Source organism: Opisthocomus hoazin, chromosome 1 (assembly GCF_030867145.1).
Source record: "Opisthocomus hoazin isolate bOpiHoa1 chromosome 1, bOpiHoa1.hap1, whole genome shotgun sequence".
NCBI classification, from domain to species: Eukaryota; Metazoa; Chordata; class Aves; order Opisthocomiformes; family Opisthocomidae; genus Opisthocomus; species Opisthocomus hoazin.
In genome coordinates, this window is record NC_134414.1 from 25720928 (window position 1) to 25733956 (window position 13029).

The following is a 13029-nucleotide window of genomic DNA, read 5'->3' on the forward strand; positions in this document are numbered from 1 at the left end:
CAATTCTACTCCCTTCTTCTAGTATCATTATTTGCAGTTCCTGGAATTTATGAGACATTTGATTGTTAAAGCAATTTTAAAAAGTGAACATGAAGTAGCAGAAGTTACAGCTAAACTGGATTCTTATCCTCTGAACAAGCACCTCTCCTCTGAATAATACTACTGCTCAAGGAAGATCCTGGAATTTTAGCACTTGTCAGACACACCTTGGACAACCATGACGAGTAATCCTATTTGTGGGCCATGTACATAACTATCAAGCACAGTGGATCTGTTAGGTGATTAGCAGAATATTTAAAAAACAGCCATAAGAAATCTTCTTAGCACAACTGACAGTCACAGCTAATCCTTAGAACACAGCACTTACAGCCTTCCCTCCCCCCACTTTTGAGGCTTGTTTCCTTGTATTAATATCGGTTGAAGCTAAAAATATATTTGGCACATCATAATTCTATTAGTATTCTGGCACACAAATGCTTTTTTCCTCTCTGTGATGCATCTGCGCCTATACCAATTTACTAACAGCATAACAGCAAGCACAGCTGATCTTGATTTCCAAGAGAACAATTCAAACAAGAAAAAGAAATGTTTTTCCATTTATATGCTCATGATGTAAAGCTATCTGTATTCTTCTACTAAAAGCCCCAAGGCCTGTAACACTGGCTTCCAGCCAATGCTAGATTAGAAATATTTACCAAATACATACTGACCTTTTGCTTCCAAAGCATTCCCAAAGCTGCTGTTGTTAATTCTGTCCACCCACAGGGTAATGCATAACAAAAGCAGCTGCCCATTGTACAGTTACCTAGAGAGAAGCATCTCTTCCAGCGACGGCACAGAGACATGATGTTCACTCCTTCTTGCACTGGCTGCATGAAGATGAACAGCAGTAGTCCTTCAAAGATCTCTACAGCATTAGCAGGTCTCAAAGCTGATTAAAGGGATCCCATGGTAATCTGTGAAATATATGTTTTGCACTTTCCAACTGCTCCGCATTGGATTCACAGAAGGCAAGTGTGCAGTATGTGCATGGGTATAGACAGGGACCAAGAGACAAGCGTGGCTTTTGTTGGAGTTTTCCAATACATTTCAGAAAAACAAAAGGGGCAATTCAGGATCATCCTGTATTTCAGGACCTGAAACAGCCATCTGCCCCATTCCTGGACTCTGACCCCCCCACATACCACATTTAAAGCACAATTTCTCAAGTGAAATCCTAAAGATACAGTAGAACTCAAGTTCTGTTTCTGCTGGAGATGCTCTGTGATTTTACAGGTCATGAGGTCCATTCATCTTTGCAGATGTAAAAGATTCTTTTTTAAACTTACTTCTCCTTGCCTCTCAACAGCTTTAATGGCAAAGTATTTTGGGTTTCAAATGAAAAAGTTAAAAATTAATTCAGCTAACAAAAAACCCTCTCCTTTAAGAAAGGAAAGAGTAGTTTTCAATTTCTTCTCACCTGTAGTAACCCCATTACTCTCTCCAGAGTCACATCTACTTATATGGCCCTTACAACAGCTTTTCAGGGTCCTTCCTTCCTGGTAGTCTCTCTCTCCTCCTTCCCACTACCCCCCTCTAGACTATTGGCTTGCTTTTTGGATGGGGAATGGAAAAGGAAACATCAGCAGTGTGCTTAAAGCCTCAGAGGACAGCCACAGGAGTCGTCAAGGATTTGGCTTTTTGGCCTGTATCTGTAGTTACTACCCCCATTGAACTACTGGATCTGCAGGACATCTCCGTGGGGCCCATCAGGCCCATTTCAGCAATGCATTGGCTATTATTAGCGAGGGAGTACAGTTATGCTAGGACAGCTGTGTGCTCTGAGAAAGCCAGACCACATTAGCAGGGGAAGAAGGCAAGAACCACCACTGACTGCCAACCACAAACTGCAGCATGGTCAGTTCAGTCTTTCTGAAGCTACCAGTGCACTAATATTACTTCAACTTCAGACATTATTTCTGTTTGGGCCCATGCAAAGCCAGGCTCCAGTTGAGAGGGTTGTATGAAACCCATCTCTTGCCAAGGACTGGAAACTGGGCAGAGCAGAAAGTCAGAACATCACCTAGCAATTGGTACAACTACAGTTGTTAAAGAGATAATCACATAAAGTGTATCAAACATTTATGAGCAAGACAATGACAGGAAACCATGGAAGACACTACTAGCTACAAGTAAGTGCTTTTTCTTCAGGAGAGGAAGGCAACTCAAAATTTTAGTTGCTCTTATCCAGCTTTCATTAGGTAAGTGTGTTGCATAATGCATGAGGAAAGCATCCGAGAACAATGTTTGAGAACATTATGTATTCCCTACACAGATGACTCCACAAGCAGACTATTGTATCCATTTGTCCTCTGCATAGAGCTGTACTCTGGTTTTCTTACTAAAAAGAGTGAAAACTCACCAGCTGACTAGGCTAGCCTAGATTAGCGGTTCCCTATTATAGGGCATATGAACGACCTCACTTGAACCCAAACTGCTCCTCTCACCTTCCCCAGGCCAATGAGATCTGACAGCAGAGGCACTATTATCACATCTAGCTGTGAGTATGCCAACAGCACCAGGCTGGCCAGGCCCAGAATCAGCTAGGCAGAGCATTGACTGCTTTACATCCTGGGCTCCCACTTCTGCGCTACAACCTCACCATGGCCACCCCTGAATCCACCTTATTTCAAAGTCTCAGCTGCCGTTGAAATGTATGGACTTCGTAACATCGGCCTAACATCATTCTAGATGAACACACAATACAAGTTAGCAACAGTACTCATGCCAAGATTTGTACCGCATGCTCCGTAACAAAGCCTCCCTCAGATCTTTCCAACCTTTGTACCTAATACACACACAAACCACGCAAGAAGTCCATCTTTGGATCAGTAAGCCCAAGCTATGTATTTGGGACAGAAGTCTCTTATAAAGAGCCTTTGATCAAAATAAATGATTATACTAGAATACAATCAGATTGCTCTCAACTTTGTAGTGCTATTTCTTTTTAAGGGCAAGAAGTCTCATGTAAGCACTTACACTGCACTGATGCTATAACTTCAAATTTTTCCAGATGGCTTATTTTTTCGTTACAGATGTAACAGACATTACAAGTATAATCAGTGGAGAGGGCAGAGAGACTGACTTAGCCATTTTCTATATTGACTAGTTTTATTTTGTTGTCCTGAAACCAAGTATGAACTTATTACACATTCAGCAAGGCGTCAGTAAAACAGTACCTCGCAAAATATACTTTAGCATTAACTTCCAGGATTTTTGTGACTATTTCAAAAATTGTTGGAATAGACATATAGAATAAAAGTACAATATAAAACCATGTTCCTGCACCCAAATTGAGTAGCACTTCTCAAACAAAGCGATCCAGCTCAAATTCTCTCCAAGCTGGTCTGTCCCTAGAGCTCCTCACATCCTTCAGCGGCTTGTGCAGACCCCTCCGAGCTCTTCTCAGAGCAAGCAGAACGTCCATAAGCCATGTTCACAGTACACTCAAGAACTAGTAAGAGGCATTTTAGGCCAGTACTGTCAGCATATTTACCATCAGCTGTGTGCTGCCTTGTATCATTACTGCTTTTTATTACTGGAAATCCTTCCACGCATAATACTGGGTATCAACAACTCAGTACTGTCAGCTCCAGGCACTGACAGAAATGAGTCAGACATCAAAACATTACAAAACCTTTTTTAGGCATTATGATGTTTAGAGTCTTCGGGATTGAGGCTCGGTTTTGTTTGTTAAAAAAAACAAACTTATCTTCTCACCCCTGACCCTTTATAATAAACACGTGTCATATTTTCAGGATTGCCTGTAATCACAGCTTGATTGTTCTGCACTGCAGGTTCATCTCCCCACATGCTGCCTTGAAAGCAAGCCAGAGGCTCCACGTAAGGCAGATCACAAGAATCATGAAAGCTGGAAGTACTTGGAATTTGCTTTCATGCTGAAGATAAAGTTCAGCCCTGATGAAATAGATGTTTTTGCATCAAATTTAGTGAGAACATTGGAAGTAAAAGTAATTTTGAGTCCAACATTTATTCCAGTATAATAGCAGACTTCCAAATAAGCTTCAATTTTTTTGTGTACACTTCCCCAACAGTTTTTTTGCCAATTTAGTATTCACAAAGTATCCCACTTACTTAGTGGGCATATGAAAGGACTAGAACTTGATTAAAAAACACAAACTTACTAACAGAACAAAGACAGGCAATTCCTCACCCCATTCCTTCCCCAGGGAAACCACTCAAATGTGAACGAACTCATTAACAGCCACATACAGTGACTAAATATAAGTATATATAATACCACAGCTGCTCTGATATCTGCTCCTAAAGTCACCATATGATTTTCATGATCTTGTTTATGCTGATAATCAGAACTACGTGCTAGGATAATCCAGGAACGCACAAAAGGATTTACTAAGGAAGTACCAGCTAACAGCAAGTATTTTAGACAGTCACCAACATAAGCATATCACAGGGAAATCTCTACCCACTTAATTCAGAAGCATTCACTGTCTCAGCACACCCAGTCACCACCACAGATTTGCTTTTCTGCAGCCAGGGAATTAGGCACATCTGGCTAAGGTCAGAGTCAGGGCCATGCAGCACTTCGGCAGCACAGGAGAACTTCATGGAACCAGACCCTTCCCACTTGTTTCCAGCACTCCCACCTCCAAGATCCGCACATCACAGAAATGGGTACCAAGACATACCATTCATGAAACTGAGGTACTCTGAGTCAGATACCATTAAGTATTTTATTACTGAATGAGCCTTTAGGTAACAGATTTCACCAACAGCACTTAACAACTCATTTCTGAACTCTTCAGGTTCCCAGGAACCCAGTCCCAAGAATTTAAGCAAGTCTAAATCCTTCCCTGGCCTTTGCTCCCTACAAACCCAACCATATCCCCCTTAGTTATTATTCCATACCCTTTTGTGATACACTTTTTAAAAAATACATCTTTCACCATTAGATTATGGACCAGAACAGAAACTTTTGAAGGGCGATTCTAAACCCACTCTCCATCTCATTTTTTGCTCATTGAGGTAGCCTACACTCCTCAGAAGAGCCTGCATCCGCTCCCTTTCGGCGCCAGACTTGCTAGAGCAGACGTCACTGCATCTGCTGCCACCAGTTCTGCATTCAAACTTCCACTGCTGTTACGCTCATCCAGCTGTTCTGACAGCCAGCTCCATCAAAAACATGAAACAGGGCAGGCACTGCTCCCACCCTCTAATGCCACTGCACAGCTACCATACATTTCTAATGTCACCTCACATTGCAAAGAGGTGTAAACTACCAGGGATCACACTTTTCAACAGTACTAAACAGAATGATTTTCAAAGCTTTGCAGCTGTCCTTATAAAATAATTTGAACTTAAATATGGGATTTCTGTCAGTCTTCCACACATTCTGGATTTTCAAGTCTACATCTATTTTGCTCCTACAGTTCCAAGTCTCCAACGGAGAAAAAATTTCTTAAAAGAAATGCAAAGTAAAACTGCAGTCCAACTGCAAATATGTATTTAGCCAGAGTTAACACCGATTTCCAAAAAACTTGAATGTAATTTTTTCTTACTTGCCCAATTTAGGTTTCTCTTGAATAGCATTATAGTCAGTGTCTTACTGTGCTGAAACGAATCTCCTTCAAGGACACTGCATGTTAAGAAAGTATCTAGACTGGCCCAACAGTGAAACGAGGGCCTGAACTACTACTGCTACTGGTCAAAGCAGACATGAGCAAAAGCAAAGCTGTTTATCAGGGACCCCTGAATACGAGCTCATCCAGACAGGATACCCCTGGCCCTCCCCCAGCACATGCACAGCTCAGGAATAAAGTGGATAAATAATTTTGAGTGGAGTACTGTGGAAAATCTTCAGTTTAAAGATAAGGCTTATGTCTCAGTTTATCAAGTTCTGACAAGTCCCCACACATCTAGCAAGAGCACAGGCTGCAGCTGAACAGAATTGTTTCAAGTTAGTTTTACGCAAACCTGTTTCAAAGCATGTTGGTCAACCACCAAATATTCTCTCAGGTCTACTTTCAATATAATACTGTTTTACTGTGATTAAGTTGAAGTTTCTTTCTTAGCAACTAATCAAAGTAACAAAGACCAAGACTAGAAGTGGTGAGCATATCCTTGGGACCAACAGCTGCAGACAGATCTGAAGACAGGCTGAGCATCGGGATATCAACTTTTTTTTTTCTACTGCACCTTCATGCTTTCATTTTGATTTGCAAAATGCAAATACTTCTGAAGGCCAGAAATACATTTGACACATTCGCTGTTGGGAGTCCTAGTAAAAAGACCTAGTAAAAAGAGCTTTTCCTTCTATAGGCTGCAAGAGGTTTGTGCTCCTCAAGAAAGATGACTGCATAGAGGTTTAAACTGCTTAACACTATTCACGTTCAGATTTTTAAGTCACTCCTGTGCCTATGGAGTCAAATACGTGATCACTTCACTGTGTGCTGAGCACCTGTAGCACCTTCATTCCACACAAAGTGATTGCTTAAATGTGTATCTACCAGTTGGTGACCAGTGAGGCACCTTCCCTTTGCATGGTCAGTGGGACAGGCAAGAAGAAATGTGGCATCGCACTGGAAACCCAGCCACAAGCGTAGCTCAGAATGCTGCAAGTTGTTGAAAACTTGAGTTCCACCAAATGAATAATTAAGAATAAAGCAAGTATGTCTTTATTCTTTCTACTTCGATGTGGAAAGCAAGTAAATACACAGGCCAGGTTTCTGGCAAGCCAGTGAGAATAACTATAAGCCAGAAACCAAATTCCACAACTGACTTAAGTGCATTTGTTCCTGCTCTGGTGACTTCATGAGTACTGGCCACAAACCACATCAATTAGTAATTACTCAACTCCTGTAGCAGGTAATGATTTCTAAAGTCTTCAGTGTAGTCTTTTGCAGCTATATTTAGACATAAATTGTATCTGTTATATAACAATTTGGATTCTTAGTACCTTACAATAGATATACGACATTTTGTTCAAACACTAAGTTAGAAACCCTGTTTTTGACTCACTTCAAGATGGATTCAGCATTGCTGAAGCTCATGGGAGTTTTGCTGGAATGAACTAACAAGTTTTCCATCCATTACACCTCACCATCCCACCTAGTATTAGCTTACCTGCTGCTTCATTCTAAAAGGTTAAAAAAACTTTAGCATGTTGACTCAAAACATATCAGATGGGTGGGGGTAGCATCTAGTCAAAAGATTGAATTCCTCTTCCCTGAGTCTGCTGTCAGTGGCTGAAAAACAGCTCTTGTACCATCAGTTTATCACACTATATTCAAGCAATTGAAGATCATTTTACTGCTCTGTCAAACCCCACTAGTTCAAGCTCAGCTTTCTCAATCATGAAATCAACTTTTCAAATGCAGTTAACAAGCAGGGTAGTAACTGCTACAGCCATTTGCATTTGAGAATATCTTCCAGCCAAAAGCTCAGACATAACCAATTTCTGTTCCTTTGTTCTTAGCTGGATGTTGCTCAAGTTCAGAGACCAGCTCTCTGCCCTCCTCCAGAATTTATCCCTTCAAGATTTCTGTAAAGCACCTGTTCAAAAGAGCCCCGAGGTAACACTTGCATTGAGCACTGGTTTTATGTTTTCATGATAGCAAACGTTGACAGATGTGCCTGCAGGGTCAGGAAGACAATTCTTCTAACAGGCATTTGTTAATAATAAAACAGTAACTGTAGGTTCTTTTTTAAATATATTTCCCTAGCTTGCATAATCAAAGATTCATGTTCTCTGCCATAGTCTGGGAAGGGAATTAATTCTCAGAGCAACTGAGCAGCTAGGGAGACTGTGTAACCTCTCATAATTTAGTAAGAATTTTCAGTTTCCAGTTAATTTTTATCAGATCATCTCCAAGCTGCTGATAGCATGCCTCAGTCAGGAAATAGTGAGCACACGCATGCAAACATATGCAGTATAAACAAGAAAAAAAAAACAAAACCACAGTTTCCAGCCTCTTATTCTGTGCTCTAATGTTCTTTAATTAAGATACAGGTCTCCAGTGACAAGTCAGTGAATTCATGTTTATGGAATTTTAATGGGAAAACATTAAGTATAACTAACAATTTTGATTTCATAATTGTGCACCAAAGCCCATATTACCACAAAATCTACAGAGGACTTCTTTTTACATATATATTATTTTTAATTGAATATATATGTATATATTAAAATCAGTAATGCTAGATCTGCAAAAATTACTTTAAATATTACTTTCTTTCCAAAAGGTGTGAGGGACAGAAATTAAGTTGCAAGTGTTTTTTTTCCTATTGCAAAATAGAAGCCTTAAAGGACAGCCAGGTTGAGCTACCTCCTGTTTCGTGAGGCATCCCTCTACAAGCATTAAGGTACCTGGTCCCATCTGCTAACAGTCTATTTCAGGTCAGTCTTACAGCAGTCCCCACCAGAAGTCATCTTTTCTGCTCCCCTGTAACCACTGCAGCTGCATTCTACAGGATAAACTTCTTAGTTCTCCAAGTTGCTGACATCTCTGACCAGAAATCCAGCAAGGTACTGAAACATTAGTGTATCTTAAGAATTTTACTTCAAGCCTCAATATCAAGGTTTATAACAAAGAACACCAAATCCCACACTAGACTTTGGCCTGAGGCCCCCACAGCTTGTCTGAAAGAGCTGCTTGCTGAAGTATGATTTTTCACAATTATTGCCAGTTAATCAGAAGTGCACCATAAAATTAAGCAAACTGAAGAGAGCAACAAGAATAATCTTGTCCACCCACTACCAAATTTGTGTGGCTTGCTTACCACTCACTGTGTAAGCACACACCTCTAGAGGTGTCTTATATTACCTCTGTAAACACTGTCCCATCTACACATACTCAAGTGTAGATATCATCTTCAAAAAAAGGCATTTTCTAAGACACCTGGCATGCAAACGAAGGGAGAACAAGCTCTCCAAAAAGCTACATTTTCCTAAATTATGTTGGTACTACCTACTGCAAATGCCCTTGACATTTACAAAGTGCTTTCCTTTTCAGAAAGAATTATTCATCAAGCAACTGTAGTCAAAATTAAAGCACAAACCATCAATTCTCTCAAATCTGAAAGAGTAACAGTTGCTCATATTCCCATACTAGTGGCTGGAAAAATGCCGTGGCAGATATGAGCAGTAATCACAGAGTGAACCTCTGTGCTGTGGAGTACTCCAGAACTGCCTTCCAGCCTTGAAACGCAGGAGATACAGGACCACATCTAGTCTCACTGTAAAGATGTCCCCACCTGCAGTGTTGCCAAGATATAACAAAGCACAGGAGCTAGTGGCACATCCTGAGTTGCTTTTGTACTTCTACAGCAAAACCACCCTTTCTAGCATACCTAGCAGTACAGCTTTGTCAGTTCAACTAATCTATGAGCATGACTTCCATAAAGACATCCAGGACTACCAGAAGACAGTTCTTCAAATAAATTTGGTCTTGGATTTCACTAGCAGGACAACCAATTTCTCGCTCACCTTCATCTCAACTGGATCTGCTCTCCAGTTAACATGAAAACCAATGCACGGAAACCCAGCCTTTAAATGAACAGAAACAATGCCTATATACATCTATTACCCGAACAAAATAGCAAATAATTATAGTGCACTGTTTTCCATTTTTGTGAACTAGTATCTCAACACCTAGCTTGTCCACTACTAGTAACTCGGGTTACCAAAACAGAAACTAAAGAAACATGAATACTAATAGGTAATCCTTGTGATCCAGTTATCAATGCTTTCGTCTCAATGTTATCAATGCAGTTGCTTCCACATTCAATCTGCTTTCTACTTTAGAAAGCTAAAGTATTGATGTAGGTAAAGAAGTACTTGCAAACAGTGAAATATTAACAGTAAGAACATGCATTTTCTTCATCCTTTTACTCTTAATATTGTCTTGAGTAGACAAGAAAAATCAAGTATTCACTATGTTAAGATAATTCTAGTTTGTTTAAAGTAGCCTGAAGCCACTACAGCTTCTTGCATTTATTTGTACTTACATGAACAATGCTATAGAGTTGATTTAGTTCATCTTTTTATTGCTAAAGGCAAGAATGCTACATTGCTGTAAAGAGGAAAAAAATGTTTAACAAAATCTTCTCAGAGTCACAGGTTAAAGCAAAGAAATGCACTCCTCATACCCTGTGGCAGTAGCACTTCATTAGCACTTGGCCAATGCTCGAGACCACTGCCTTTTAACAGGCCAGAAGAGAACTCGTTTAACTGAAACACTGTACAAAAATGCCTTTTAAAACTAAAGGCCGCATATGCACTAATCCAAAAGGGAACTGCATCACTTACCAATTCTTGCCCGAGAAAGACCTTTGGCCTAACTTACAGCCTTCGGGCCCAAGCCTACCTGAGAAGTTAGGGACTCCAAGATGCTGTGCTATAGTTATCAGCACAGAGAGCAAGCACAGCCTTTTCCCTACAGGTTCTCAAGACATGCTTAATGCAGCCCTGAGACTCTTCTCATAACTTAAGTTCTAATGACTAGTGGATCCATAGGAACTCCCTTACAAGAAAGCCTCACTACACAAAAACAATTGTTTTACAAAAAAAGCAAAGGAATCCACAGCAGGCAGAGAGGCTGTAACGGGAGCACAGTTCTGTTCTGGCAACCGCAGATGGTCAGTCTGACCGAGTCCTGGGGAAAGCTAGCTTCAGCTGCCACAGGGGAGGTCTAGAATAGCTCTAACAAAAATCCAGATTTGCATTAAATGAAAACTCAGTACTGCGTATCTTCTACCATCGCTTGACTTCACTTTCCCTCACCAAACCTAACTAGGCTTGTTTGAAACATTTAAGCCCTATTAATTATTTACACAGCATGCTTGCCCTAGACAGGCAGGGCAGTGGCAGGTAAACTCGTAACCTAAGTACCGACCAAGAAGCAGCAGGAAGGGAAGATGAAAGACAGCACGCTAGCAATACTGATAGCACAGTGATCACTGTTCAGAGCTGTTTAATGAACTAGGTTGCAGGTAATTCACTGGATTTGTCAAAGCCAGCTTAGACCAGCCATTTGCTCACTAGGCAGTGCCACACAGCAGCCGTGAGATACATGGACAGAATTGCTCCCACTCTTAATGGGGTAAAGTGGGGTTCCATAGCTGAAAGCAACAGGTATGACAGGAGAGCTGCTGAACTTCCACCAGCCAACAGCAATTAGATTACAAAGACAAGCCCATTGCCTTATTAAATTTTAAGAGCACTGGGAAAACAGCAATTAGTTCAGGAGCTCAGGTTTAGTCTCTTCTCATGTGCGCACGCATGTGTACAGGTTTTGTGGAACAGCTCAGCAGGAGAACGTGCATTAGAAAAGCACTGTTTCTTCAAAGCATCTAATCTATTATGCAGACACAGGGAAGCATATCTTGTCCTGATCAGACACAGGTGATAACTGAGGTGAATTTTAACTGTTAAGAACAATACACAGACTGCAGCCCTAACGCCACTCAAACAAAGTCTGAGCAGATCCCTCTGCATCTTGTGACAGATCCTATTGTAAAAGCACAAATCCAGCACTGTCTTCACCTCACCATTGCCAGCTGCTGTCACTGGAAAGGGCTCAATGAGCAGAAAGCCAGCCAGGTGCTACTGAATCCTGTTTTCTTACTAGTGCTACTGACAGCTGAGACAAAGACACATCGTGAATGTTGACCTGAGCTATGGCATGGTAAGGGGACAGCCCTGCACAAAGTGGAACCAGCTTTGAAAGCCAGTGGGGCTTCCCCAGCACTCTGAGGGCAACTCGCAACTCACACCTATGAAATCCCCCAGGTGTCTCATCCTACCCCCACATTTATCCAGAACAGCAACATAATATCCCAAACCCCACCAGTCCATGCTCTAGAGGATGTTGGCAAAATACTAACTGTGAGGAAAACATTTATATAACATGACCATGGCAATATGCCACAACACAGCTAAGCTTGCCTTTTCAAGGAGACATCTGACTACAAAGTAGGGAGTTAAGGTTTAACAACCTCCCCTGAACCCCAGAGTTTCAAATCCATGTATCTCTTATTTTGTAAAGGGAAGGAGGAAAGACTACCACGACTGATTCAGAAGTAATCAGGAAGAACTGTTCAATCATCAAGAACTGACCTTTGGGTACTGATTAAGCTGTCAGCCACTATCTTCCTTCCCAGCATTTCTTTAAACCACTTCTCTCTGCTTGGCAGCTGTGTCACATGGAATGCAGAAGACAACAGGGAAGGATCACTGGCAGGAACAAGAGACTAGAACCTTGTAAAGTTCATTTTGGCTCAGCTATTGCAGAAGCAGGGCCTAGTTTTACCTCATTCTTCTTCTGCTAAATGAAGGACCAGCTATTAAGCAGAGGCTTATGCATCCAAGTACTCATCTTAGATACACAGACATGCCTTTGAATGGGCATGGAGCAGACCCTGCCTGCAATGCGGAGGGGTTTCACTGCTTGCACAAGCCACCAAAATGCCTCTGCAAGGCACTCATCCTACCCAAAAGGGTACTCCAGCATCATGCTATGGGTTCTGAGGACTGACTGTTAAGCTAAGAACAGCACATTATTAAGCCACTATATCCTTACTGCTCTGCTACTTATACCTTTCTTTATGTGTGCTTAACATAGAACAACATAAATATGAAAAAATAATGGGGAAAAAAATTATAGTGTATTCTCCTCACTGATGCAACATTTTTAAAATAAACATCATACCAAATTGTTGATGAAGCACTTAGTAAATCAGACCGAAAACCCGATTGCATGGTACCATTACAGAACACACCATGTACCAAGCCACATAGGCTCATGTGGGTTGTGTGGCTTGTTGTATTCATTAAAGGTTCACTACAACTGTTAGTGGGACTGTTAATGGAACCATTCAAGAGAGGAAATTGGCAACCAATTCATTCTCACTAACTGCAATATACTTTCAGCTATCTTACACAGCTGCCAAATGCCTTACAGAAAACAGCATCTTTGTAACTGCCTAGGGTAATAACTAATCAAATTTGGC

General features: G+C 41.0%; 1 protein-coding gene across 2 annotated transcripts in view; it reads right to left on the reverse strand.

The window, feature by feature from the left end:
* Positions 1-13029, reverse strand: part of ATP8A2 (ATPase phospholipid transporting 8A2) — a 345411-nt gene that overhangs the window by 315671 nt on the left and 16711 nt on the right. The window contains exon 2 of one of the 2 annotated variants that reach the window (XM_075419584.1): positions 806-956. The exons of the other annotated variant lie outside the window; for it this stretch is intronic. Within the exon in view, the coding sequence (XP_075275699.1) occupies positions 806-875 (70 nt within the window). The 5' untranslated portion in view covers positions 876-956. The remainder of the gene's footprint in view (positions 1-805; positions 957-13029) is intronic. 2 annotated transcript variants of the gene reach the window in all.